The sequence below is a fragment of the Carassius carassius genome, chromosome 49 (genome assembly GCF_963082965.1).
Source record: "Carassius carassius chromosome 49, fCarCar2.1, whole genome shotgun sequence".
In the NCBI taxonomy this organism is placed as follows: Eukaryota; Metazoa; Chordata; class Actinopteri; order Cypriniformes; family Cyprinidae; genus Carassius; species Carassius carassius.
In genome coordinates, this window is record NC_081803.1 from 3,366,438 (window position 1) to 3,391,950 (window position 25,513).

A 25,513-nucleotide genomic window follows, 5' to 3' on the forward strand; every position below is an offset into this window, starting at 1 on the left:
GATCAATTCAATATAGTATAATGTTTATTGTGTTAATTCATGTTTATTTATGTTCTTACCTGTTGCTTACCTCAAGTTCTCAGTGTGTGATGTTGATGGCAAATGTTTCGTAAAAGAAATGTCTAAAATGACTTATATAATTATACATTGTCAAGGAAAAACTTGTGAGGCAAGAGCTGAGGAAAGGTCAGCCTCCCACCCAAAAATATAATGGAACATTTTGACATTAAAATTCACATAATTAATCTGATTCTATTCAGATAATACTAAATATTCTTAATGTATCATTAGATACAGAATATTTAAAATACTGCACCTGCTAAATGTGGTATTACAAGTAGACTAAACATACTGTATCTTGCAATCAGGAAATGAACCAAAATGTTGATTAGAAAATATCAATTAATGTAGGTTATATGAATTTAATTTTGTATTCAACTTCAACACATGCCAAAAAGTTTTCAACCAATTTATTATCCACATTGTATTCTCAATTGTATTATCAATTACAGGACCATTTCGGTATCACCTTAAAACATAAAACAATATTATTTATCTATGGCTGGAACTAAAATACTGTGATAAAGCAGTGTTGCAAAAACTAATAATAATAATACAGTTGGTATTAACAGGCACTGAAACATGTGTGTGTGCAGATGAGAGACACAGCGTGAGATTTAAAGGGGTCATGGAGAGTGAAAGAAGAGCTAGGAGAGAAATATGAAATCACAACACAACCACAAGGTGATCACAGAAGTCAAAGTCACCTGCAGGACTGTAGTGTGTGGCTACACACCCAGCGATAGAAGAATATCACTGTCAAACAGGCTAGAAACAGAACAAATATTCTTGATAATCACTGTGTCATTATCAAGTGATCATTATTAAAAAGAAGAAAGTTGGTGCATTGCCTCACTTGTTTTGACATCAACAAAGCACAGGAAATAGGCTAACTGTCACCTCTGTAAGCATGAACAGAGAAAGAGCGAGATAGAAAAACCTCTCTGGCAGAAGTTGTTCTGTTCATAGTCCAACAAGCAGCATTTAGAAAGAGCAAATGTAGCCCTCGAAATCAAGAATCCACTGCCTTATATCCATCTCACATCTGGGTTTTAAAAATAAAAGCAATGGAAATCATTTTAATGCAGCCGAAACAAAAACCTGTGCCTTTTTAGATAGGAGAAATGTGAATAAAGAAGAACAAATTATTTAAACATCGAAAACAGAACAAATAATTCACAAATTGTGAAAACATCTATTAATATATAGAATCCCACACAGTAACTTTTCAGTAAAAAAAATGCTTCTCATCTCATATGTTAGTTCATAATCAAATGCTTACATTATGTTGTTACATTTTGTTCTAACAGTTATACTGCAGCCCACTTACGGATTTTCTTAAACTGTATTACATGTGTTGGTTTGTTAAAACAAAGTCTGTGGCTATATAATTTATTATTCAGCTAAAATGTCTCGAGCTACTTGAACAATAGAAAAGTTTCCATTCAGAACGTATATTTAAAAATACAAGATGTCAACGTTTCCGTGTATTGATGTGTCTTTCAACAAAAATGTAAGGAACTCATAAAAACTTCTGCGTCATTTTCTGAATCCTCTTTCCAATTACAGAAAACACAAAACAAGAGATTCAGGAGTGAAGCAGATGTGCTGAGGGAGAGAGAGTGTCTCAGAATGTTTGCTCTCACCCCATTTTTGCCTTTATAGTTCCTAGTTACGAACAAACACACTGGGAAGACTTCCTAAAAGCTTGGCACTCTGGGAGTTTCCAGAGGACATTGTTGACATTGTTTTTATGCAGGCAAGCACTACAGCTTTATGAAATGCTGAATAATATATTTTTAATGAGAATTGAGTCTGTTGCCTGCATTGATGCAGTTAGCTGTTAGCATTTAGCATCATTTAAATCTGAATGGCTACACATCAGTGCTAATGCTGCAGCTTCGTGTGAACATCTCCCTCATGGTGACTGAGCGGCTGAGGTTTAGTTTGTGGTAGTTGGGTAGTGGCGTTGGCAGCTGGGTGGGCAGCAGGGTGGGCAATGGAGTGGGCAGCCCCAAATCCTGTTGATACATGCTGCGGTAGTTAATTCGTTCGCCGCCATTTCGCAGGCCGTCTGGCTGCTGCAAGTAAAATGGCAGGTCATAATGCGTACAGGATGGACAGTACGTCTGTGAACGTGTCAGTTTTCGTGTTTGCGGGGGCGTGAAGAGGGCAGGCCCATTGGGGGTGGTTGCCGTTGGGACAGTGGCCGCCAGGATGTTGTGGTTTGAATGCACCGGCGGCAAACGAGACGTGACGGCGAAGTCAGGCTCCTCCTCCTCTGACTCCGACTCCTCCTTCTTACAGCAATAGTACTAGAGGGGTGTAAATAGGGGTGTGTCAGCTTAGTATTTTCAATGTACATATAGCAAATATAGCACATGTGCATTTTTGTACATTTGTAAATGCATTAAGAAGTCCAATAAGAAAGTACTGACTGCATCTAAAATTGTAAGATTTTTTAAAAAATATCACAGATTTCACAAACTTACAAGTGTTTACAAATATTTTTGACGTTCATAGAATTATGAATACTTAATGAAATTGAATGGCAACACATTTATGTACACACATTTTCCATTATAACAGCATTCTATTCTGTATGTTTTCTAAAAAAAAAAAAAATAAGAACCACTGTGACAGCAAATACACATTTAAAAGTTGATAAATGTGTTGAAAAAAAGTTGAAATTAAGATTTTAAAATATTTTTCCAAAGAAGTGTCTTCTGCTCACCAAGTCTGCATTTATTCGATCAAAAATACAGTAAAAATAGTAGGGCTAATACTGTGAAATATTATTATGATTTAAAATAAGTGTTCTAGCATCTATTAAGCATAGCATTTATATAGTTATTTAGATTATTTTGTGTAGGCTATGTAGTTAATCAGCATAGTTGCTAGTGTAACGTATTGTTAGAAGCATATAGTAAGTAGCATAGTATTGCATCAGTCAGGATAGCTTCAAGTTAGCATAGATTTATCTGTATTTAGTACAGTGGTCAGGATGGTACGTTGGCGTAGTGTTGCTGGTTGCAACAGCACTGCTGGACTGCATAGTTTGCCAGCAGACTTGAAAATTAGGCGCCAGTGGTTGCATGCACTTGGCCTGGAAGACCGCGTGTTCCCGCCTAGAGCGGATGCCGATTGTGATGCGGGTGTTAAGACCGCAGTTTGTGCCAGTGGCTCGAATTGAAATGGCTCATATCAATGTCCACAGACACCTCGACATCCTCCACTTCAGGTTAAGGTGGGGGAGAAAAGTCCTCTACTTCAAATGAACGTTCAGTTGCAAACCTACTTGTGTCACTAGAGTCACTCTCCATTTTAGCGACTCTGACAGCAGCTGTCAATCAATTAATCCATCACTGCGGGTCTCAGGTTCACTCCCCACCCACTCAGCCCTGCCCTCGGTTCGTCCCCTCTATCTCCACTGTGCTCTGCCCACTTTTCAGCATTTTTCAAATATTGCCAGTGGGTGGAGTCAGGCTCTGACCAAGGGTTTAGTTACACTTTAAAAAAATAAATAAAAATTTCCAGTAGTGCATTTTATACTTGATGTAACTGAATTACAGTGCAAAGAGTGTAAATGCTTGCACAAAGTTCCGTCTGAATTTCAATTACACAAAAATGTGGTCAATATTTTCAACTATGGGATTATGTCTGAATATGCAAATTGGTCATCTAAAATGGCTGTCAATTTTAGTGCCAACCAGTTGTTTCAGTGTCAAATCAAACATGTAAAATCTAACAAACCATCTGAAAAAAATTATGCATCGACTTTTCAGTTCTGACGTGATGTGTTAGTGTTTGTGACAAGCAGTCACTTCCAGTCACTTCCTGTACAGAAAACATGAGATCTATCAGCAACTACAGAAAAACAAGAGCACGCCACTACTACAGCATTATACCTGTAAGACAAATATGACAGTCCTCCGAAAGAGGAAAGCACACAGCTCACCTGCAGCCTACAGTAACACAGTACAGCGATAATGCACAGTAAGATTACTGTAGCTAGAATTCCTCCTGTGATTACCACTGTCCCGGCTGTCATTCGAAAGGCTCTCCATCAACACCTTTAAAAACAAAAGCAAAGAGAGAAAGGCTTTAGGTTAACAAGAAACATCTATATAAAAATTGTTTATGATTAAAGTAACCCTTCATACAACCACAGTGTGTGCGACTGAACTCCATTAGATTCAATCAAATATGCCAGAAGAATTTTATGGACATTTCAGCATGATAAATATTTCCCTGTATCTATGATTTGAATGCCACAATCATCACCTCACAGGGATGAATGTGAATGGGCAGAACAAATGGGAGGAAAATTATAGGAGCCATAATGAAGGTCAGAAGAAGATGAAATTATGGAGAGATAACCTTGGACCAAGATGACGACAGTCAATATAGAAGGTCAATAAACAAAGATGTGAATGATAAAGAAGAAAATTATATTTTAAATGGATCTAGTCGTCATTTGGCACAGTGAATAGAAAACACTTCAACAGAACTTATATACAGCAAATTTTACAGTTTAATTCATATCTATATTCTGAACTTTTTACAGAGATGTTTGTTTGCCTGGTTTATATATAATTGTATTGCTTAAAACAAGGTGAAAGTTTTTTCTTCTTCTGTCTATTGACAGTATTTTCTGGTTTATCAATGATAAAAGGAACAATAAAAAATTCCTTCTGTAAAATCTGTCATGTCCTCTGGTTAATCACCCGTCCTTCATTTGGTGTGTTCTGTATCTGTCTGCATGTTGTGTGCACATGGTGTTTTGTTTTGATTGTTCGCCATGCACTCCTCTATGGCGTTCCTCCCTCCCTCTCGTTACCACCCTCACTGCTCTTAATTGTTTGATTCTGCTCACCTGAATTCAATGTTTGTTCATCTCTCGCTCTATTTATTTCCCTCTTTGGTGTCAAATGGTGCCAGATTATTGTTCACCAGTTAGCCAATGCTCAGCTGCTCCGTCTTGTCCAGTCTAGTCATGACATTGTTGGCCCCCTTTCAGATTTTTGTTGCTTTCTCCCGTTGTTTTGTTTTTCTATTTTTTTCTCCCTCGTTTCCTAGTCCAGGCACCTGCATTCCCGCAGAAGTTTTCTCTGTCCACTTGAACACCAGCTCCCTCGCTTCCTCTCCTTTCCGTCTTCTGATTCCCAAGCGGCCACTCCATTGAGCGCCCTCTGCCGGGTGTTATTTTGCAAGGACATTTTAGTTGTTCACTGTTTCTGTTGGACTATTTTTCCTAATACCCCGGCTGGTTTTTGTTCTTTTTGAGGGAGTTCCTTTTTGGACTTATTAAAAATAAACAGGTCTCCTGCTGAACCCTGCATCTGCGTTTGTGTTGTGTGTCTGACAGAACAATCTGGCCAAGATGGACACAGCAGGACCAGATTCTGTCAGAACCGCGGTCACTCAGCAGGGAGTTCTTTTGGGCCAGCATGAAGCCAGACTGACTAACACCACAAGGGAGGTGGAGTTCCTGGTAGCTGAGTTTACAACTTGCATCCAAGAGCTGCAGCGAGAGGCTGCACAGTGGCCCAGTTGTCCTCTTCTTTATTCCTCTTGCAATAATCCAGTGCCCTATGATGGAGACCTCAACTCCTGCCAGGCCTTCTTGTCCCACTGTTCCATGGTGTTTGCCCTACAGCCAAGCACACATGCACTTGAGGAGTCCATAATGTCTTTTGTACTGATGCTTTTAACTGGAAAAGCTTGAGACTGGGGAACATACTTCTGGGAGACTCAAGCTCCCTGTTGTGCATCATTCGATGACTTCCACCAGGAGCAGAGCATGATATCCATTTCAAGACCCCGGCAGATTCCTGTTACTGGAATGAGGGGGCCTGTCGATCCATGTTCTGTGCCAGGCTGGAGGATGACATTCAGGATGAGCTGGCCACTCATGACTTGCCGCATGACTTTGACGACCTTATCAATATGGCATTGCAGATCGAGGGTCGCCTTCGCCGCCACAGTCAGCGCCTGGCAGTTTGTCCGTCCTGGAGGGCGGAGGACTTGTCTCCTGTTTCCCCTACAGACTCCTTGAACATTTCTTTCACTGAGTCTGACCCTATGCAGTTGGGGCCCTTTTGCCTCACTCCCCAACAGAAGCAGCAACGCCTCGCCCTAGGGTTATGCCTGTACTATAACAAGCCAGGTCACTTTGCAGCAGGCTGTCCTTTAAAAGCGAAGACTCACCAGTAAAGAGGAGGATCCTGGTGAGTGCTACCCCTTTATTGCATCCTCCCTCCTCTCGTACTCTCCTTCCTCTCCTTCCCTATGGATATCTCTCTAGCCACCCAGTGGGGAATTCCTGCTATTCCTCTTCCCAAACCTATTCCTGCCCATTCCTTGAGTGGCACTTTAATCACTACTTTCTCCTATGCTACAACTCCTGTTAATCTTATTGTCTCAGGCAATCACAGAGAGGTGACCATGCTGTACCTTCTTGAATCCCTGAGTGCTCCCATAATGTCTGGGCACCCATGGCTGGTGCAGCATGGCTCTCACATAGATTGGTCAAGCAACTCTGTCTTGTCATGGTGCCAGTAGAGCCAGCGTCTTGTTTGTGTGCTGCCTCTTTTCCTGTGTCTGTGTGCCCTGTCTTGCAGGTGGAAGCAGCTGATTTGAGCGGGGTCCCGGTGTAGTATCACAACCTGTGCCAGGTGTTTAGCAAGTCCCTGGCCACCTCCTTACCTCCACATCACCCTTACAATTGTGCCACTGAGCTCCTCCCATGCACTTCTCCACCTAAGGGTCACTTGTTTTCCCTTTCCGGTCCTGAAAGAGAGGCCATGGACAAGTATATTAATGAATCTCTCAAAGCCAGTCTCATCCGACCCTCTTCATCTCCTGCAAGAATGGAGTACATTTGAAGAATGGCTTCCTGCATCCCTGTATAGATTATCGAGGCCTGAATGACATCACTATAAAGAACAGGTACCCCTTGCCTCTTATGTCGTCTGCCTTTGAGCTTTTGCAGGGAGCCAAGGTCTTCACCAAGCTTGTCCTCCGGAATGCCTATCACCTGATTCGCATACATGAGGGTGATGTGTGGAAGACAGCTTTCAACACACCCATGGGAAACTTTGAGATCCGTGTCCTAACGTTTGGTCTGACCAATGCCCCAGGTGTCTTCCATTCAGGTTCATTGGCCCATACTCTGTGCTGTTCCTCCCTCCCTCTCGTTACCACCCTCACTTAATTAACCCTCACTGATTCCGCTCACCTGAATTCAATGTTTGTTCATCTCTTGATCTATTAATTCCCCTCTTTGGTGTCAAACGGTGCCATTTGCCAGTTAGCCAATGCTAACTAGCCACTCCATCTGATCCAGTATAGTCATGACATTGTTGGCCCCATGTCAGGTTTTTGTTGCTTCCTCCCGTTGTTTTGTTTTTCTGTTTTCTCCTCCCTCGTTTCCTAGGCCAGGCACCTGCATAACCGCAGAAGTTTTCTCGGCCCACTTGGATGCCGGCTCCCTCGCTTCTTCCTCCCCTCTCCATTCTCCTATTCCCAAGCGGCCTCGTCATTTTGTTTTTTGCAAGGACATTTTAGTTGGACATTGTTTCTGTTGAACTATTTTTCCTAATATCCCGGCCGGTTTTTGTTTTCTTTGAGGAAGTTTCTTTTTTGACTTATTAAAAATAAATGGGTCTCCTGCTGAAGCCAGCATCTGTGTCTGGGTTGTGTGCCTGACAAAAACATTTAATATGTCATGTAAAAAAATATTTTCAACCTGGCTTTGTCCAATATTCAGATTTATGTTTTAAGAAAATGTATGCAAATTACTACAGATTTAATTAGATGTTTTGCCTATTTTGATACTTTGCATATTTAAATGTAACATTTCAGAAAACAACTGTCTTAATGCACTGAAACTAATCAGCTTGGGGAAGTATGGTGATATCTGTTAGTTAAAATATTTACCAGAGTCTTGACTTGATGCCATCACATTTCCTTAATTTATATTAGAACATTTTCACACTATTCTATGTGATTTCTACAAAGAAATCAGACTCATCATAACAGCAAATACACGCACATCAGTTTGCACATTCTGCTGTAGGGTGGGAAAATGCTTCAGGAGAAACTCAGGGTAAAACATCTTGTTCAAAGTAATAATGATGCAAGAGCAACATTGTGATCACAATGACACTCCTGCTACTTCAGATTTAATCTGTAATATCTGTTTTAGCAGCCTCCTTAATATTAATCTACCACAAACCAGGAGAGACAGATCAGAGCACAAAGAGGCTGACGTCTTCCCTCAGAGCAAGCATGAGCACCATTCAGTAATGAAATGACATCTGCTTTTAAAAACACCCGCCAGAATCCACCAGCAGGCATTTGCCTATAGAGCCCCAGACCAGCAGGGGGCCCTGAAAAGCTGTAAATGTACTCCAACTGTAGCCTCTTATAAAATGATTGGTAACACTTTACAATAAGGTTCCATTAGTTAATATGAAACTGCTTTGTATTTATAGTTGGGGCTCCTTGGCATCATAAAGTGGACTCCACAAGACTTTCCATTTTTGGACATGCTCTGACCCAGTATTCTAGCCATTAGTTTGGCTCTTGCTCTTGTTTGTTTAGACATGTAATAGAATGAAAGACAGCTTTTGGGAGATAAGGCTCAATGAAAGGCTGGAAACTGGTGAGTTTAGATGAGTATTAATAGGTAATGTCGTTTCTGTGGTGCTGGGTGGAAAAAAAAGACTTTATGAACGCAAACGGTGTACGCTATTCTGTGTCAGCCGCGCCATTAATTCAGACTGAAGGTTTGAAAAATTATTCATAAGAAAACTCCTCTAACATCGGTAAGGTATAATGCTTAAATAAGACTAGATGTAATGTTGTGTTAATCACGTGTGAAGTGACAAAAGCAAAGTAATCTTGTGCAATGGCAGTAAACTGTAATAAGCTTCATTTGTCTTCTTTTCTCCATTGGGTGCTCTTTAGACGTGGACCTTCCTCAAGCTCCTAGTTGAATTAAGCTCCAAGACTATTAAAAAATAACAGAATGGAAACATTATGTCCTGAATACTGAGGGCAGGAAACAAAACTTTAGTTCCCGTACTCTTCTTTAAGAGAAAATGCCACTGTTTTTTCATATTCCACTATGTTCTTCCCTCAACTTAGACAAGTTGATACATACCTCTCCCGTCTCAGTGCGTGCACCTCAATCACTGTATTGCGCGGCGCCACTATGCTAGCATTTAGCTTAGCACCATTCATCCCTTAGGATCCAAACAGGGATGAATTTAGAAGCTATCAAACACTTCAATGTTTTCCCTATTTAAAGATGGTTACATGAGTAGTTACATGAGTAAGTATGGTGACACAAAATAAAACGTGGCGATTTTCTAAGCAGATAAAAAGATGAGATAATGTGTGGTGGAAGAGCACTCTGCAGCACTTTGACCTCGGTGCAGTAATATCATTACTCCTGTAAACTCCCCCTCTCCCTCTAACTTCCATCAATACAACCAACGTCAGGAGTTTTCAGGAGTGATGATATTACTGCGCCGAGGTCGAATTGCTGCGACATGCTCTTCCGCCATAAATTATAGTTATCATTTTTAATGTAACATAGTGGAATATGGAAAAGCAGTGGCATTTTCCTTTAATAATAGGGTCCTGATGAGAATATGTGAGAATATGTGACTGTCCGTGGGATTCTAATCTTTCTGTGTTTTATTTTGACAGGCATCTATCTCAGCCAGTCAGCTGAGCTGTCCTCGAGTAGTTCGTACCTGCTCTCTAAAATCTAATTAGGCCTTCGTAACCTGATTCGTCTAGTGGCCGAATGCAATCAATAGATCTGGGTTGGAAATGGAACTGATGTTGGTTTTCATTTGATTGCGAAAAAGGCAGCCAGAAGAGAACATCAATAATGCGTCAGAGCTCATTGTTGATATAAGGCTGAGGAAGAGCTGAAACTCTGATTCCACAACAATGTGAAGCAGAACAACTGTTTTCAACAATGCTAATAATAAGAAATGTTTCTTTGAGCAGTAAATCAGTACAAGAATGATTTCTGAAGGATCATGTGCCAGTCAAGACTGGAGTAATGGTGCTGAAAATTCAGCTTTACATCATAGGAATAAATTACATTTTAACATATTACAAAAGAAAACCGTTTTAAACTGTAATAATATTTCACAATATTACAGATTTTCTGTAAAAAAAAAAAAAAGATGTACAACCCCAAATTTCTTTGAACTAGTGTATCAATAAATAATTTATGCATAAATATAACTATGAATATATATTTAACTAATTATATAAAATAATGATTGAGTTTAACATTCACATGATTTTGAGATGCTTGATATGTTTTTTTTTTTTGTAAAAACAACAACAACTAGATGCTTAAATCTTTTTATTTTCTTTGTTGTAGACACTCTTATTTGTCATTGACCCTGACTGCCATGTCTATGACCTTTAACCTATGAAGATCAGTAATACTGGGACCCATTGATTAAAAAGTCATATATGAATATATATATATATATATATATATATATATATATATATATTTATATATATATATATATTTTTTTTTTTACATGAGCAGAGACTCAAGCCTGTAACCTACGCAAAATCCAGCTTTTATGCACAGCGCTCATGTGCACACGTAGCTGTAATTTAATGAAGTCAAACCTCCATTAGCGTACTGCAGTCTACCTCACAATCCTCCCATGGGGATCACTAAATTATATCACCGTTTGAAGAATATGTTGCCATATCACAACATATTCATCACATGACGCTTTAATTACAGGATGTGTGCAAACACACTTAAAACAAAGATACACACAGCCGACCACAGGCAGATCCTTGTACGCAACAATCAAAGTTGAAAAAATTTGAACTCAAAATAGATTTTTTTTTCTATTTATCTTAAAAATATTTAAGAAACTGTAATGTATCAGAATCTCATTTATCAGAATAACATATATTTAATGTCTCATAAACACATCCTGACTGAGACGCATCAATCAAAAAAAAAAAAGATAGCAAAATCAATGACGCCATTCAGTGCATGACAAATATATATATATATACATTTTTTTTTACATGATTATGTTGTATATAAAATATTTTGAGGTAGAATTTTCTCCAAAAAGAACCATATCATGTACGTCAGCATATTATGACATTCAGTGTTCAATATTTGACATTCAGGTCTTTTATTTTCTCATTGTGATAAATAAAATCATTCACAAGGATTTTTTTTTTTCTGGTCTAATCTAAAGGTCATTTGACCTCTTTCATTCCCTCCTGAAAATGAAGTAAACTTCAGCATACTGTACTTTTAAAAACAGTATTTATTACAAAATAATATACTTTAAAAGAATCTACTTTGTGAATTGATAGTAATGTTTTAGGGCACTTAATTGCATGTTAATTACAGTCGATTATCATTTAAATGCAGTTATCAAAAAATCTTTACATCTTTTTATTTAATTACATCTTTATATGTTATTTCATAATTACTTTAATATTATATTGTCTGAAAGTACAGCTTTTTTGCAACTGAACAATAAGGTTTCATTTGTTAATATAAGTTAAGTACATTAGGCAACATTGAATTAACAATGAAAAATATTTCTATGCATTTATTAAGCTTTGCTAATGTTAATCTCAACATTTACTAAACATTTTTAAATCTAAACTTAGTTTACATAATGCACTGTGAACTAATATGAATATTTTTTTAAAGTAACATTTACAAAGTTTAATAAATGCTGTAAAATTATATTTGCTTGTTTTATTATTATTTATTATTAAATATACAAAATATACGTAAAGTTCACATTCAATCAATTAATCAATTAACTTCAGTTAAACACACTCCTTTTTCACAAGGGTGTGCTTTTACTATTTTCCTTGTTTACAATCTTACTTTCTTGCAAGCAACTTCATGAAATCACTTTCCTGTGACACTGCAGTATTTTCAAGGGGAGGTCAAAGGTGCATTGAAGCCCTGGTGTGAAATGTGTGAAAGGGACTTAACAACTCCTGGCAAAAGTTTGCACATTTCTCATTGGTGGTGTGGCATGGGAAATAATGAAAAGGCATTTTTCACTAATGCATAGCAGGGGCGCACAGGCAAGTCCATTCGTGTGACAGCATAATAACACAACCTGACAGTGCACATGAATGTGGAAACATAAAAATGCAACAAAAGTCATTAATGTCTGCACACACGATAAGATTGTGACTCCATACAGCATCAAGTACACTTCCAGGAATAGATCTGGATTGCATGCACAAAGAGCTTTGAATATGGATGTGCCACCATGCTGACAAGACCACCTTAGACCTGCATACATTTCCATGCTGGCTCAGACTGGTTTATGCTAGTTAATGCCTGTTTGGTGCTGGAACCTCTCATGCTGTGAAACAGTGAAAGCGTAGCAGGGGAAGCTAATCAAGCAGAATGGTTGCTGGTAAGGCTAGTTAAGAGGTATGACGTGACACTAGCACCAACATCCAAAATAATATAAAAAAAAAAAAATAGTAATAATAAAAAATAATTCTGTAGGCCACATTATATAGTACAGCCACAAAGCTGAGTAATGCAGCCAGACGATAACATGATGCTACTTCTGATCTGTATATACATATTGTCCAAATGAGAAATTGCTGCTTAACTGTGAATCACCACAACTTTGATATGACTTCGATAAAACCTTGCTTCAGAGGTTTTCTAAAAACCTTATTGTTGTATGTGACATATAAACCACATTATTTGGATGTACACTGTAAAAAAAAATCTGTAAAATATACGGTAAAAAACGGCAGCTGTGGTTGCCAGAATTATACCAGAAAAATACAGTAACAACGTTTTATTTTTTTCCATTAAATTTACAGTTTAATACCTTAATTTAATGAAATGATATAATGTTAATATAACAACATATTGAAGTACTGGAATCTGTTTTGTACCTTTGTAATACACTGGTAACCACCAAAAGCAGGTGGTGATGAGAAAGTCACGTGATGAAACAAAGCCCATCACAAGCAGCTTTTAAATAATAAGATACATAGAAGGTGCACAGTGTGATTCACACAAGCACTAAACACCATCATGATGAGACTCATTAAACTGAAATATGCAATAAACATGAATTTAACAACATTATATCTAACATACAACCCTACACTAAAAAAATTGCTGTAGTTTCTACAGTAAAATTTTACAGAATTGTACTGTATAAACATTTTACAAGATGCAGCTGTAATTCGCAAAGCATTATGGGTCAAATAAGGTTTTACAGTTGTTAACAGTATTTTTCCATGTCAACTGTAATTCATTTACAAGAAGCAGGTGTTGTCACTGTAGTTCCTGCTTTTTACACTAACTTACTGTAGTGTGGCATTATGGGATTGCGCGTGCATCATTCAAACCTGAAACCCAGCCGACTGGAGCAGCGTGAGAACGATTGAAGATAAGAGGACTTATTCATAATTCCTGGTAAGTTCACTTAATTATACTTAAGAAATATATCCTTTTATATTTATTTAAGTTAATGTATAAGCGATTTCATGTCACAATAGCCTCCTATCCTGACATTTAGTAGCCTTGGTAATTTCTGTGCAGTAAACTGGGAATTGCTATCATAGTTACCCCAAATGTACGATTTTTGGAAGTAAAATGTTCTTATTGAGAGCATTTAAAAGTAGTGTTTACCTATCTTAAAATAAAGCCCAATGCGAACGATTGTCATAGTAACTACTATCTATCGAAATAACTGACGAACAGCAAAATTATAAATATTTAATTTGTTTATATGTGTTCAACTATCCCATATTGACTCGACGCCTTACTATAATAAGTGAAAGACATCTTTATGTGCCCGACTGGACAAGTTTGCCTGATTTTTAAAAAAAAGAAAAGAAAAGACTGAGGAAGCATCGAAATTCGAGACTGATTCTGATTATATTAACGTTTCATTCAATATCAAAACAAGCTTAACCGCACACATAAACTCACGGAAAATACATGAGGTAAATGTTCAACTGTTGAGTTTATTTATAACATATGATATAAGAAGCATCACAAGTGAGCTGTTTTTTTGCTGAGTATCACGATTGCAAATACATAGTTCAATAAACAATTAGTTAACAAGTTACTTACTTTTTTAGACACAATATTAACTGTTGTTGTATTTCACCAACGAATATAGTTCCAAACAAAGACCAAAGCAAAACTATTTTGCTCATTCTCAAATCAAAACTCTCCAAACTTTAGCTAAATGATTCATCTTTTTGAACGGATCGGTTCAATGAATGACTCAGTTGATTCACTCATTAAGTTATTTACTGCCACCTAATGGCGGATTAGTTTCAGGTTTAATAAGTATTGCATTTTTCCAACATTTATTAATTGCATTTTCAAATTTCATGTCATTACACAGTTGTAATTTTGCACTGTTAATTATTTAATTTGATTGGTGGTACAGTTCTACAAAGTAATATTACAATTTATAATTATAAGTTATACAATTTATAATAGTTTGTTTATTCTAAAATATATGCCTTTTTGAGTGTTAATTTTGGTCTCATTTACAGTACATAATGCTTTAAAGAAATCACAAGATTATTTTCTTTATGTCTTGTAGGTGCAAAGATTAGCAGCTGATGTGGAGAAATGTTCAATGCTTTAAGACTCTGAAGCTGTCACGGCTTACGCTGCTGGAAGGAACACGAAGCCGAGGGATAAACGAAACAAGGATTTATTAAATAAAACATAGGCAAGGTAAGAAGCAAATAACAGGTGGCAAGTGGCAAGTGGCAAGTAACAGGTAGACGAGTTGACAAGTGACTAGTAACGAGTAGACCCGACAAAACAGAACAGAAAGGACAAGGCTTAAGTACAAACGATAATTGGGAAAACACAGGTGGATGGCATGACTAAATTAACCGGGACATGGAACACATGGGGAAATAGAATAGACACACCTGGGAACTAATCAAACCACACACGGAAGACAGAAACTGGGTCACAGGGGCAAAAACACACAAAATGAGTCCAGGTGTGTGACAGAAGCTGATTTTATTAGGTAATGTATTAATTATTTAAATAATTTGATAAACTTGTAATTTAGATTACATTTTATATTGAAATACTGCATTGTAGGTTACATTATTGTAGGTTAAATATATTTATTCATTTCAGGTCCACCCAGTGGCTTTTGACTATTTGAGGGTCAGATGGTTGTGAATTCATACCTCAATATTGTGCGTCCCGGGAGCAGGCATCTTTTGCACACATTAATTTTTTCAAAGGTAACAAGTTGTACTTAAGTAATTTCATTTGTGAAAAAGGTTACTTATTTAAAGGGTTACTCCACCCCATAATGAAAATGTAGTCATTCATCACTGTTAACTGTTAATGTCATTTCAAACCCATAAAAGCTATGTTCGTCTTCAGAACACAATTTAAGATATTTCAGATGAGAACCGGGAGGCTTGCATCTGTCCCACTGACAGCCAAACAATTAACAATGTCTAATCCCAGAAAAGTATGAAAAGCATCGTCAGAATAGTCCATCTGCCATCAGTGGCTCAACTGTAATTTTACGAAGCTACAAGAATACTTTTCGTATGCAAAGAAAACAAAAAGAACAACTTTATTCAACAAAGTCGTTATTTTTTATTATGTCAGCCGCACCACACGGATACGCTGTTTTCGTTCAAATCAAAGCGTAAATGAACATAGAAAGCGTGTCCATGTGACCCAGCTGACACAGAACAGGCTATGTAGTGTGTGTCCAACAGATACTCTCCAAAAATGGCACTACACTGAGGCAGAGGAGACTAATTGTTGAATAAATCCTTATTGGAACGACATGGAGGTAAGTGATTAATGGCAAGATTTTCATTTTGGGGTGGAGTAACCTTTTAAGTACTGGTAAATGCTGATTGTATTGTATAAGTGGCATTTTGACATTTATTTTATTGAGCTAGTTTCATTCAATACTTAACTTTATCCTGATGCTTTTGCTTGTTTTTATGTGCAGATGTTTTCTTGGAATCACAACACTCACTGGATACAAGACGGACACATAGAGGCAAAACAAGTGGAAAAGTCTCAGAGAAGAGGGACAACCCTCATGTGTGTGCTCATCTCAGAAAGTTGATGGACTTTCAGTATGTATTTATTAAATTGTCTTTTGCAGGAATATTCTTAATTTAATAGAACATAAGCTCAAACAACAGAATTTGTGATTTAATGTTGATTCCAGCATTTTATTTTAATCCTTTTCTTTAAAATTTTTTTTTACCAAAATTATACAAATTCTGTTGATTGACCTTCATTTTTATAGAAAGTTAATGTTCTACTCTGAATATGGCTTTTTTTTAAACAGTTATTTGTGATGCTATGCTATTTTTATGATAAGATTTAACTGTTGAAAGACTGAAAGTTTTATTTTACCAGTAAAAGCCTTGCAATGTCTTTCTGCCAGTTTTAATAAATACTTATTTTCAACATCATTGACTTGGTTTTTATTCATTTGTAAATGTATTAAGATAGAGCTCATGATAATGCATTTATATCAGTATTTTATAGTTTACTGTTAAAATTATTCTTTAAAGCAGTTTCATTGTTAAATTATTACAACATCATATTGTATTTAGGGGTATTTACATTATTTTATTGGCAACTTTAGTTGCCAGTTAAATACTGTAATTTAATGAAATTACAAAAATGCTGTAAAAGTCATCATGTTGCTACAGTATATGTTAGCAGTATGTTACCATGTTGTTACAGTATATACTAGCAGTGTGTTATGTTGTTACAATATGTGCATGCAAGCAGTATCTATGTTCGCTATGTTGTTACAGTACGTGTATGTTAGCAGTATGTATGTTAATTCTCTGTGGTTAATTAACAATTCAATAAGAAACCCTTAAGCAAAATATGGTCAGGCCAAAGCATCAGAATAATTTTTGGTCACAAATAGTTTATCAATTTCACTGGTAGTCCACAGTATGAAGAATTTTTGGGTATAATATTTCACAGTTCACTTTATTTTGCTGTACTCACTTACATAAATGAACTATAGTGACCTGCACCCACTAATAAAAAATGTCTGGTGTCTGAATAATTTTTGGTTTGGCTGTGGATTAATTATTGTTAAAACTACAAAGTAATTCAGTCAAGAGCAGTAAGTGATTTTCTGTCTATCATTTTCTTGGATTAACATTGTTTTGTCATTTTTGCAATGCAATTTTTGCAATGGAATATAATTATTCATTAATCATTAATCATCATGAAATCTTTCCAAACACTGCATACAATCAACAAAGGGTTTGCTAACAGATTAAATTGGAAGATTCATTTGATTTTTTATCCGTGTCATTTTTTATGACCGTCATGTCAGCCTTAACAGGAAGAAAAAACTATTTTACCCTTGACCAAGCCTGTGTGTAAATAACCAACAGGCACAAGCTGCTTTAAAATGTGCAGTAAGTGTAATAAAACTCTCCAAGAACGGATATCGTGTAACTTAAAAGTTTTGCATACTCTGCGGTCAAAATTACATTTCTTTAATTTCAAAGAGATAAAAGGATGAAAAACCCTATTAGACAAGCACAACACACTTGGCTTGAAGAGAAAAAAAAATATAGAGAGCCTGAAGAACAATTTTATATAGGCCAAAATAATCATGTGAGAGGCTAAGCTCCAGGGGTTTTTTCGAGCGATAAAGGCCCAACGTGGCCTCCCTCTCTTGGGCATGAGGGTGAGATGGCACCCCCTACTCCGGTTCTCCGTGAAGTAAACTATTATGACTTAAAGTAATAAATTGTCTCATGTTACAGTGCTAATAGAGTCTTGAAACTATCATACTTCAACAACATGCTTACAGTAAACAAAGACACTAAAGTTACCAGGCATATCAATATCACTTCCCTTTGAGCGTTGTTTGGTTTATTTTTCATACTACAGTACATTAATTCCATGACTTCAAATCTTCATACGCTGACTATGAAGAATAAAAAGCTTATTCTCATTACTAAGTCAAATATCAAACTCAGTAAAAGCACTTCCAGATGAATAATATGAAACATGGCAGTGCCATATGCACCCCGCATAATCTTTCTATTTGTGGTTCGTGACAAATAAAGCGTTACCCTTGGCAACCCCATGGCTACTACAGAGGCCTATTTGAGTGATCCATAGTATGTGTGTTTGTGTTGAGGGATGAAGCATGCAGGTATGCCATTAGATAATTAATTCCTACACTAATGAAGGACCGTGAACACAGATTATTTTCTCATTAGTCTATAAAAGACTGATATTAAACCCCCACTGATCAGAATATAATGGCAGGGAAATGTATTTCCTTACCAAAGTACACAAACACTGTTTTTTCCTAATGTGCAGAATATCTCTGGTATCACAAACACATGCATACAGGAAGTAAACTGATGGCAACGGACTGCTTGGATTTGAATTGCATTGAATATGCAGAAATGCATACCTCAGATAAACAAACCCAAAGCGTGTGCGCTCGAATGCCAATGTGGACTGATTTACTGTTTCATAAAGGCCTGCTGGTTTGCTCGAGCAGTCTGATACATTAGGATGATCTTTCATGATGTAAAGTTTTCAGTCGGGAAAAGGAGAGGGTAAAATGCAAACAGGAAATGCCTGAGGGCAAACTAGAAAAAAAAAATCATTAAACAGAAGGACTGATTTTCTTCTCCATTGCCTGCCCATATGAATAGTTGAGCCCACACTTATTCAATTTAATCAAATTTTTTTGCAAGTGAGTTTTGCGAGTAAACACCACTCATATGTTTCCTTGTAAAATGTACAAATGTATGTATTCTGAATAATATAGCAAAGCATTGATATAAAAGTTGTACTTCTGTCATTCCACAAGAAATTATCTTTTCCGTATCATAAATGTGTGTGTGTGTGTGTGTGTGTGTATATATATATATATATATATATATATATATATATATATTGTAGCAGTATTGCAAATAATCTGAAAATAGTCACAATTATGATTACATTTTGTAACGATTAAACAATCATATGAAAAGTGCATTACAGAATTATATTAATATTTAAGTTGTATCAAAGGATATAATTTGCAGTGTGTTTGTATAAAGATTCACTCAATGCGACACTACACTACACAGTTCTACAATTCACATAAATCATCTCATTACAGCCATGATGAAAATAAGACATCACATTTATTATGCAATGCTTCATTGATTTTAAAAAAGTTTTTGCAGAAATATTTACAATAATATAGAGTACCAATTTTCAGAGAGCTTTATTTAATTTAATAATCCATGTGAGAGGCACTGATGAATTTGCTATATATAACATAGTGATAAACAAAAACATTTGGTGCCTCAAGACTCTAAACAAGAAACATGGATCCAACAGTTTGGTGTTCGCTATTTTTGATCAGAATAATTAGTAACCAAAGTTGTTTTAAGTGCGCTATGGAGCAGTTAAGATGTGTAATCTACATGAAGACAAGACACGCAGGAATTTCTATTCATCAATGTTAATAAATGCAATTAATTGAAAATTATGATTTATGTAGTAATTGTGCAGCTCTAATTTATGTAGTATCACTTTGGCACAAATAACAGGAAGTCTGTCCATCCAGGTCATCATGACCTACAGTATACCATCTAAAGAGATCTTTCAAGGGGCACTCAAAGTGGCATCTTGTCACCATGGAAATGGCAAGCGGGTATGCTGCTTGAGCATGTCTCACCAACACAACACAGTGATTCATGCTCATACAAATTAATGGTTAAAATGGCTTTTGCTGTAAATTGCAGGTGTTCTGCACTGGGGTTCATCCATTTGTGACCCGTGTCCTTCAGGCATAATTACTGTCTATATATCATCAGCTTAAGCTAAAAGTTACATTAATTAGATACTGCAAAGTATAAATTCATGGCATGAAAATAAATGCTTGTATTAGATTTAATCATGGAACAGCGATGGTCACTTCTATCATGCAGGCACTGAGAGTTACACCTTTTTATGTTTAACTTTTTATGGATTTTTTCTTGATTGTGGTATCAACTATTTCAGATGCAACTGCCTGTAACAACAACATTAACTGTATGGTCGTTTTACAAGTCAGGTGAGTCAGGTGATTTCATCCTTTCTAAGTGGGTGGTTCTTGACCAGAATAAGTCAAGAAAATAAGAAAATGATGCCAACAGATATGAAAATGTTAAAAATACCTGGATAAGTTGCACTATAAACAGACAAATAATATAAATACTATCAAATAATATTTAATTAAAAAAAATCATTAGTGCCTATTTAGAACAACCATAACAACCTGAACACATTAGCAACGCCCCGGCAACCACCCAGAACACTTTAGCATACATATATCAGGTTTTTCAGAACTCTGTGAAGAAAATATCAATATCCAGATAATTTCAAACCATCAAATTCTATTTTGTAAGAGCTAAACATGGAACAGACGATTCATTCACTGACACTCCAGTCATATCATATATATGTCAGGGTGCCTGAGTCATCTTCTAGCTGAGGAGCACTTCCCATCCCAATGTACTCATCGAAATATCTATTTATAACTATATTACTTAGTAGTTCAGGTGTTTAACTATAAATGATTTTCATATTAGGTACAAAATGAATTCATGCACATGCAAAACATGTTTCTTTTTATATAAAAATGTAGATGAATGTCTTTGGCTTTTGCATCACATTTAGCTTAGTTTCAGCCTCTCACAACATGTGCACTTTTAAGACACTGTGTCGTCAAAAAGAGTTTGAAATGACCAGTCAAGACACAAATAATTGTGTTAACTTCAATTAATTAACTCTTTACCCGCCATTGACTGAATTTCCCGGTTTTCTGTGTTTTCCCTGTTACATGGTCGGAGGCACTATTACACATCTTCCGAAAGAGGACTGAATGTCTGGATGAAAACACTGCCGAAGAAGAAGCAGAAACAAGCTATCGCATATGTAAGCAGATGCATTTTTAAAATAAAGTGGTGATCAAACATTAAATAATGTTTTATTAACAAGGTTCATGAGGAGCACGTTCAGATAGTCAATAAATTTAGCACAGGTGGATCTCGTCTAGATTAACAACTTAACTGGCACGATATGTATATCTGTCCCACAACAGTTTTCCAGCATCCCTCCTCCACCCGAACTCCTCACTTTTAACTATTCAGAGTTCTCTGGATCCGGGCTACATTCGGGGCTCGGAGCCCTCCATCAGGAAAGCACGCCAAATATGCTTTCTTTTTGCTCAATCTGATTATATGTAATTGGATTGAAAGGGCATATAAATCAAAACTGCCTAATGTTACCCAATGAAATGTTGACAAAAAAAGTGGTGTAGGACTGTGTGAGCTTTGGGGGTGTTGATGAAGCAGTCTACTCCCTCTATGTTTTGATCATCATTCTAAATCCAATCTGGGATAGTCTTTGAAAAAAAATATATATATGCATATATATATATATATATATATATATATATATATATATATATATATATATATGCATATATATATATATGCATATATATATATATGCATATATATATATATATATATATATATGAATAAAAGCGATTCACTCATCTTGTTAAAAATGTTTCTTTTTCATGAAACATAGAACATTCAAGTTTTGATAAAGAATGCATGAAGCTAGATTTTTTTTTTAAAGTAGAGGATCTGTTCTTTCTTAAATATGCAGTGGCTAGCAACAAAAACATAAAAAGAAATATAGACAATCCTTATTTCTCATGGACTTGTCCTCAGTTTAACTGGAACAACAGGCGGTTCAACTCTCTCGGGCCTCAGGGGCGACTGACTGTGTCTGCATTAGAGGGCCAGAGTGAGCATATGACTGAGTCAGTTTTTTTTGTAGCTGCTATGTACACAACCTCCAGCCTTCTTCCATCACCACAAAGAGGATAATAGTGTTTACAGGACTTACATAAAAACACTCTTTTGTGAGATAACATAGTGTGTGTGTATGGAGTTATTCCTGTAGGGCGGCTGAGTACAGCTCCAGCCTCTTTTCCACTTTGCTTCCTGCCCTAATCTTTTTATATCTCTGCCTGTCCAGTTAGCAAGAGGCCACTCAGTATCCAGAGTCATTCCACCATTATGTGCTTTAAAAGTTACAGTCTTACATTGACAGCATCACATTCACATCCCTATGTTCATGGCCCCTCTTTGGAGAAGATCCTCCCAAGGAACCTCCTCCACACCAAAAGATGTGAGAACTTATGCATTTTGTTAATGATTTGGGACTTTTCCAATTTATCTTAAGCAGGTTTGGGGGATGTGTGAGCAAGCTTCCATCTCTGTATTAAAAACAATCTTTGTAACTTCTAACATATTTATATTCTGTAAGGCATTGGCCGGCATGTTCTCCCAGGAGTGTCGTAAGCCCATGCCGGTGTCTGCGGTCGCAGGAAGTAACATGGCCTTGTGGCAAGAGACATAGCAACCAGTGTGGGGGAGGAGAGCAGGAACAGTGAAGGACATAAATGAAAGAGTAGCGAGGAGATGTAGGGTGAAAGGCAGAGGTTCTGGCAGAAAAGAGTTACAAGAATAATGCTCCAAATATTCAAATCATTAAATTTCTCTGTGCACAAGCCGTATGGTCAGAATAAAGTAGTCAATTTAAATGTATTTTACAACTGGGTGCTTCAGAAACATTGCATGACTTTAAAATATTTCAATACTTTATGAGGTGATGCAATAAAAAGTCAATGTTACATTCTGTAATTATTACTAAACCTTGCTGCTTGCAGAATACAAATCATTTTAGTGTCTGAGTAGCACATTCATATTATGTTATAAAAAACGTTATTATGTTATAAAAAACGTTAAATCATAAATCAAAATTCTATCATCACTTAATCACGACATTCCAAAGCTGTATGACTATATTTCATGTCAGGAACAGGAAGAAGATATTCTGAGGAATGTTTCAACTTCATGCAATGGAAGCCAATGGGGTCCAATAATAAAAATAATAATAATAATAATAGTAAAAAAAAGAAAGCAAATTATTTTCTTTTGTATTCCAGAGAAGAATGTCATACACACATAAAAAAAAACAAAGACTATTATTTGAACAAGAAAAGTTTGCAAGAAAATATAATATTAGTATTTCTACTCTAAAATTTCACGTTTAATTCAATCTGTTTCTTGCCGTTTGTTTAATTTGTTAAATTTAAGTCCAACACCCTTTTTCTTTTCAGTGCGGGTTTAGAATGACATGAGAACAACAACATTCATTTGACAGGTTTATGAGGTTTATGAGAAAATATGATTTAATATGACTTAACAAACTTGACTACATTTGGTTACACCACTGAAACTTATTTTTACATTTCAGATAATGATGAAGTAACTCCTTAAGGTACCAACTACTCAAGTCCAATGCTACAGCACAGAAAATCTGTGTTTTGAAGGTGATTTGGTTAAAAGAAGGTCTGCATATGTGACACTGGCTTATTCCTCCAGTGAAGATGACACTTTGGAAAAGGCATGCTACGTCTCTGTGATTCACTGGTATAGGGCATCTTGTGATTAATATGTGTGTGACAGAGAGACAGAGATGTGATGGGGGAGGGTCAAGGATGGAGAACGCTCATGGCTGGGGGTGGACAGAATTCTTTAACATTATTATGCTGGAAATGCCCATCCCCCTTTATGCACCATCTCGTAAATGTCATGGTGGAAAAATCTCTTTGCACCATTCAAGGGGTCATGGGGAATCACATCCACCAATCAGGAGGAGTTTAGACTGCCATATCTGCTTGACTGCAAGTGACATGCCGGGTTCAGTACCTCTTAATGTTTGAGTTACCATAAAAAGTGTACAGGTTGAGAAGGATGGTCTCACTGGTCACATGATCAGAGCCATGATGCAAAATCATGAAGCATTTACAACTCATTGTAGATTGAACAACTACCAAGGGATGTCTCTTTGGATGAAAATGTGTGAAAATGTGCTTTAATTGAGAATAAATTCAATGGTTTTTCAATGGTTTTTCAATGGTTGGTCTTGCCTGGATTTCAAAATCTTCTTAGGGGTTTATAGGCCTATAAGTTCAATAGAAGTGATGTTTTGGTAAAAAAAAAAAAAAAAAAAAAAAACCTAAACAAATCAATTACAGAAAAAGTCAAAAATTCTTTAATGAAGCAGTAGTGCAAAGGATCTGTCTAGGATATACTCAATGTATGTAACATCACCTGATTTGAATTAAATCAAGTTCAGCAGGTCAACTTTCCATAACTTCAGCACCATGGACAGCAACTTCCTACCAATGCCAGATGGAGCTATTTAAGGCATAATGTAGTTTCATTAAAAGTGCTAATAATGAAAATGTCAACTGGAGAATGTCTCCGAGCATTATTGACACATGAACGCGAATTAGCAATGATTACTGTCCACGCAAACTAATAGAGAAACCACATGACATTTCTTCACAACCAAAACGATATTGTGCACAAATAAATCGTACTAAATCACAGTTGTGTTGTAAAGCCCATAAGGAGGTATTCTTACCTACACGATGGTTAGAATAGAACCAGAGCACATCTGCAGAAGTGACGATGCTCGAACGAGACGGGCACGAGCTTTATGAACGAGTTTCAACCGAACTGTTACGGAATCGGCGGAAGTGACTTTCGGTGCCCTAAAACGGATTAAACGTGAAGCGAATGGGTTGGGAAACAATAACTGCGGCGTAAGAACATTCACACGACTAAGATGAAGCGATTTCCAGGCGTAACCAAAGTGTTCCTTATTTCATATCCATTTACGCAGAGTTGTCAACATCCTGAACGACTTCTCACAGACGGTTCCTTAAGTGTGAGAAAAAACAGAGAAGCCCCGAAAGCACAAATATAGTCATTTAGAAAAAGAAAAAAGAAAAAAACTTGTTCAGGTGACCAAAAGTCCTTTTTAATGGCTAGTCCAATTCAGATCCGCCGTAGTGCTAAGAAATGAGCATGGAATAGTCCTGCATATGCATATGCAAGTGGTCCGTGAAATGAAACGCTGTTCCTTCAGATGTCCTCAACCGGAAGATGCAAACCTTCGCAGCTCCATATCACAGCACACCTCGAGCTTCACGCGCACTGGAGATGGTAGTGTCTTCTCCAGCCCTCCTTCTCTTTGTGTGAGAAATTACTACGGACTGTGAAATCTCAGCGTGCTTGTTCTCAGAGCTCGCGATGATGGTTTTTGCCGTAGGTTTGTCGAGACGAGTGTTTTCCCCTCGAGGTAATTGCTGCTGTTTGTCTCGTGCGGCTGAAGCGCGCTGTAAATCTGCCCGCGCTCGCGGATTGGGACGAGACGGTTTTACAGTTCCGGTCACTGACTGACGATGTGCGGCTATCAGGAACTGTGATGTGAGTTCAG

General features: G+C 36.8%; 1 protein-coding gene across 1 annotated transcript; it reads right to left on the reverse strand.

Moving 5' to 3' along the window:
* Positions 1–617: 617 nt before the first annotated feature.
* On the reverse strand, positions 618–25,513 carry LOC132132814 (protein FAM163B-like). Its single transcript, XM_059545341.1, has 3 exons — positions 24,656–25,513; positions 4,019–4,133; positions 618–2,375 (listed from the first exon to the last, which is right to left on the reverse strand). Exons 2-3 carry the CDS (start codon positions 4,109–4,111, stop codon positions 1,935–1,937), a joined length of 534 nt encoding a protein of 177 aa, XP_059401324.1. The 5' UTR covers positions 4,112–4,133; positions 24,656–25,513; the 3' UTR covers positions 618–1,934.

What these genes read in the sequence shown, in the direction of transcription:
- LOC132132814 (XM_059545341.1), bottom strand. Translation starts at nt 4,111, where the DNA reads ATGACAGCCGGGACAGTGGTAATCACAGGAGGAATTCTAGCTACAGTA. An exon ending in TGTGTTACTGTAGGCTGCAG is followed by an intron (nt 2,376 to 4,018) that starts GTGAGCTGTGTG and finishes ACACCCCTCTAG; the next exon opens with TACTATTGCTGTAAGAAGGA.